Source organism: Dendrobium catenatum, unplaced genomic scaffold, assembly GCF_001605985.2.
Source record: "Dendrobium catenatum unplaced genomic scaffold, ASM160598v2 fragScaff_scaffold_989, whole genome shotgun sequence".
NCBI lineage: Eukaryota > Viridiplantae > Streptophyta > Magnoliopsida > Asparagales > Orchidaceae > Dendrobium > Dendrobium catenatum.
Window position 1 is genome coordinate 3,289,929 of NW_021319451.1, and position 4,698 is coordinate 3,294,626.

General features: G+C 43.3%; 1 protein-coding gene across 2 annotated transcripts; it reads right to left on the reverse strand.

The window, feature by feature from the left end:
* Window positions 1-262: 262 nt before the first annotated feature.
* LOC110100999 (dehydration-responsive element-binding protein 3) lies at window positions 263-1,842 on the reverse strand. 2 transcript variants are annotated; one of them, XM_020828734.2, is made up of 2 exons: window positions 1,555-1,842; window positions 263-1,315 (listed from the first exon to the last, which is right to left on the reverse strand). In XM_020828734.2, the coding sequence occupies exons 1-2, from the start codon at window positions 1,559-1,561 to the stop codon at window positions 690-692; spliced, it is 633 nt and encodes a 210-aa protein (XP_020684393.1). In that variant the 5' UTR covers window positions 1,562-1,842; the 3' UTR covers window positions 263-689. The 2 variants fall into 2 exon arrangements, with proteins under 2 accessions (XP_020684393.1, XP_020684392.1); XM_020828733.2 differs by having other exon boundaries at window positions 263-1,482; window positions 1,555-1,841.
* Between the last annotated feature and the right edge of the window lie 2,856 nt (window positions 1,843-4,698).

The window sequence follows — 4,698 nt, forward strand, 5'->3', positions numbered from 1 at the left end:
CATACAAACATCACATACACAATATTCAAATTCAAAATTTTTTAATTGATAGCCTAATTTTTCAATCAATAAATCAAAAAAAGCTATGTAATCGAGTTTCATCTTAAACTCATCGAAATGAGTTCAAATAAAAAAATAATAATCATATGATATTTCTAATTTCTAAATATATTGATTCACAATCATAAGAAATTTATCCTAAATCATTACGGCTAAAAATCATGACAGAAATTATATGATGCGCTCAAGTGTCTCAGTCAAATTAAAGTACAAATTAACTTTTCGTACGCTTTATTCAAAATAAACTTTGTTACAGAGAGAAATATTCTTTATTCACTTGAACGGTAAAACATAGAGCACATCTGCGCCAATTTAGATTCACAGAAAAGGATGGATTCCATGAAAACAAAGCAACATAGCAGACCATGACTCACATGAAAACTTTCCTCCTCCAGCTTTCTATAGACAACCTAGTTATTCAACAAGCCCAGAAACTCAGAGAAGAACATAATACATGAGAAAAATGCAGAGAAAATGTGCGTTGTGGAGAGATAGACCCTGATCAAAATTTCATTTGCCGAAGAACCAGAGAGAGAGAGAGAGAGAGAGATAGTGATTCCCCTTTCGTTGTTTTTACCGGAATTTGGAACTCCCAGCAACACATTCGTGGCTCCTCACTCCAGAGCGTTCTAATAATTCCACGAGTGAGATTCGAAGTTGTTTGGCGGCCAGAGCGAATCAGAAAAGAGAGTGGAGTCCTCAGTGCTCTCGGACCATGAAAATGGCCACGAGTGGACCGTCTCTTGGAAGACGAAGTCGGTGCCGAGGCGGGGAAGCTCCACAATCTCCCCAAGCTCGTCGGGAGACAGTAGAGAAGCAGGAGAGAGGATCGCTGGCGGCGAAGGCTCCATTATGGCAGCCTTAGCTGCAGCGGCCTGTACGTCTTGCGGGGAGAGGGTGGCCGGCCGAGGCAGCGACGCCGCAAGCTCGGGAAAGTTGAGAATGGCCGCGCTTCCTTTAATGCTCAAAGCTGCTACGTCGTGCGCGCGCGCCGCCATTTCAGGCGTCGGGAATGTTCCGAGCCAAATCCTCGATTTCTTTCTCGGTTGTCGGATTTCAGACACCCATTTTCCCCAACTTCGCATCCGTACACCGCGGTACACCGGATGTTTGCTCCGGTCACGCGATCTTTTCACGGTGTCGGCGGCAGCGCGGCCGACCTGATCAGAATCAGGGGACTGGTTCGCCTTCGGAGCCCGATTGGAGGAGGAAGAAGACGAAGGGGAACTCTCCTGCTCGGAAGAGCTCCCCTGATCTGTCATGATGAATAAAAAAAGCTTCAATTTTGGTCGACTACTAGAGCGGATATCGAAGTAACTGAAAAAAAACTCATTGAGGCTCTTCTTTCAAGGAATGAGAGCTGGAGAATGAAGGAAGTGTTTGGCAGAGAAAATTGTTTCCTTTACTTCAAAAGAAGAGAGCCTGTAGAGGAGAAAATAGGTAATGCTAAAAATCACAAGAAACAGCAAGCTTAAAGCTTCCATACGTGCTTACCTCTCATTTAGATTAAGAAAATAAAGTTGGAGTTTTTGGTTACATGTGCAAGCTTTTCGTGCAGTGAGAGAGAGAGAGAGAGAGAGAGAGAGAGAGAGAGAGAGAGAGAGAGAGCGCGCGCGTTGAAGGAGGAAAGCCAAGAGGAACACGGGTTACTGACAAGAAGGGAGAAGAAGCTTTAGTAAAGAGAAGAAGCCCAAGAGCGACGCTTAACCAACCAAACCTCCATTATTTCCCAATGACACATTGACACCATCAAATTGGCCTATCTTCTCTCTTTCTCAATACAAATAAATAAGACCCTCTTAAATTTTTCTCTTTTGGCACATTCACAAGCTTACCTACATGCAACTCAGACCCTACACCAATTATTTTGACAACTGGACCCTGGTAACCTTGTTTAAGGCCTCCAATAATCTCAGGGTCCACAATGCTACAATAGTTCTTATAAATCTCCTAATTTCCAAGTTGGTACGGCACAAGGATCACCATCCATTTTCTCTGACCGCAATGCATTTTGATAAGCGTGGGCCTTTATCTCCTTATATAGCTTTCTGTTACTTGGTGACTGTTGAGGCCGCACTCTATGGGTCACTTAAAAAAGGACGATTTTGCCTCACATCATGCTGGTGAAAGGATCCTTCCCCGTCTCCTTTCTTTCATTATCATCTCTAAAAATATCATACTCTTCAAAAATAAATAAATAATTATATAACAACATCAAGCCATCAATTCATTACATTGAATCGGATGCATGAATCCTTTTTCTCCATTGTGTTGTTAGAAATTAAATTCTCATTTAAATCTAAAAAAACATGTCATTTCTAATATGTTCTAACCAAATCTTTTCAGGTCAACCTCTACCTTTCTTAACACAAGCTAAATATAATACATCTATTTTTCTAATCGGGTCATCGAAAGGTTGTCACTTTATGTGACTAAACCATCTAAGACAACTCTCTCTAATCTTATTTTTCCTAGAGATACTTCAACCTTTTGACGTATATACTCATTTCATATATTGTCACTAAGAGTAAAGCCACTAATTCTCCTAAGCATCGTCATATCTACAACACTTAACTAATTAATAATATGCTTCTCTTTTAATGGCCAACATTCTGCACCATAAAGTATTGCAGGGCTGACCACCATCTTATAGAATTTTCCCTTAAGTTTAAGGAGGATTTTCTAGCACATGACAAGCCTGATGCATTCCTCCACTTCAACCATTAAACTTCAATTCTACTAATAATATCTCTTTTTATTTCACCATCACTCTGAACAATAGAACCAAGATATCTAAAACATGTGCTCTTATTAATGACTTGATCGCCCAAAGTCACAAACCCTCCACTGGATCTATTACTATTAAAATTACTCTCCATCTAATTCAGTTTTAGATCTACTCAAAGTGTTGCTTTTTGTATGGCTTTTGTGCCTATATATAGGAGGTTTTTAGGCTTGTAATAGGCAGCCATGGGAATAAAGTTTGAAGCATTTTTTGGCTCACGGTTTGTCTCCCCTCTCCCTCCTCCTCTCTCCCTCTCTAGATCTTGCAAGGATATCTCTCAACAAGATCTTCCTCTTGAGTTTCTACATTTGGTATCAGAGCCCTGGTGGCGATCAAGGAAGGAGGAAGGTGTTCTATCAGAGAGAGGAGGTGGTGGCTGCCGGTGCCGCGATCGGAGGCGACTTCGGCTCGGCGAAGGGAGCGGCTGACTGGAGAAAATCGAAGGCTGGCTTAGCCAGCTGGATGTGAAGGTCAGCCTAAGGCTGAATGCTCGCAGGAAATACGTGGAGGATCCTGAAGTTGAACTTATTCATGTGGGAACCAAGCAAGATCAGACAAAGGTCAGCAAGAAGGATTGATATGGTTTTCAAAAAGCAAGATTGTGGATTCTTTTGTAGAAGATGGACGTACAGAATGGAGTAGAGGCTTCTTGAAGTCTCTGGGATCAATTCGTATAAAGCGGTGATAGGTGCATGCAAGTTGATAATGAGGTCATGAGGGAGTATGTGTGGGAACAAAGCTTGGTGATCGCACGTGAAGGGTTGTTGGAGGCAGGATTTCCAAAGACCGGTCAGGGCTTATTTTTCTTACATGAGGAGGTCGGACGAAGGCAGCGGGTCGTTCTTGTTTCGCTCAGATGCAAGCGACTGGCCTTGTTTGCTTTTGGAGGTTTGATCTGATCGGAGGCCGAATTTTTGGCTTGATCTTAAATCTAGTTTCGATCGGTCTTGACTAGCTTGGAAGTAAGACTTATTCTTGATTTGAATATTGGTTAAGATTTTTAAAGAAGAGATAGGATCTTCTTTGTGGTGGAGTTTTGGACTTCAGGTGGAGTCCGAGAGACACTGAGGTAGTGTCGGCTGTTCTTGGAGAGCAGGGTTGAAAGTGCAGGGTGCTTGGAGATGCAAGGCCGTGCAGTGCACGAGGAGGCCGCATAGGAGCGCGGGGCACTGGTGACGAGCGGAGTGCTGGTGAAGGCGCAGGGCTCGCTGCACTGGTGGATACGTGCAGGATGTGGTCGGTGACATACCACATGAGTGCAAGGCGCGGGCGCGGGGCTGATAGCATTGGACGCTGGCTAGAGGTGCAGGTCGCGGGCACTGAGGCGCAGGGTGCAGGTGGAGGCACAGGGCGCGGAAGCTGGGCTAGGGGTGCTCGGGATTGGCTGCGTTGGACGTAGTGTGACAGGAGATCTGTCAGGAGGTAGAGCTAGACTGTCGGTGGACGCTTTTGGCGGAGGAGACCGACAGGATCATTCTTTGGCTGTTCTTTAAAGAACAGTGGTTATCTTTTGTTTTTTGTAAATCTAGGAAAAGATGGAGATTGTTGTGTATTTGTTCCTAGATTTAGGTTTGCTTTAGTTTTAGGTTTCTTGTTTTAACCTATGTAGCCATGTGTGGAGCTATTTGTATAGCTCTTAGGAGTCTTTAAATAAGGGTTTTTAGGCTTGTAATAGGTAGCCATGAAATAAAGAAATTTTGCATTAGTTGGCTCACGGTCCCCTCTCCTCTCCCTCATCACTCCCTCTCAAGATCTTGCAAGAAGATCAAACAAGTTCTTCCTCACTAGTTTTCTACATTGGCTTATCCTAATACAAGCTAAAAGGCCTATTAATAGGCACCTAAGGCTATAAA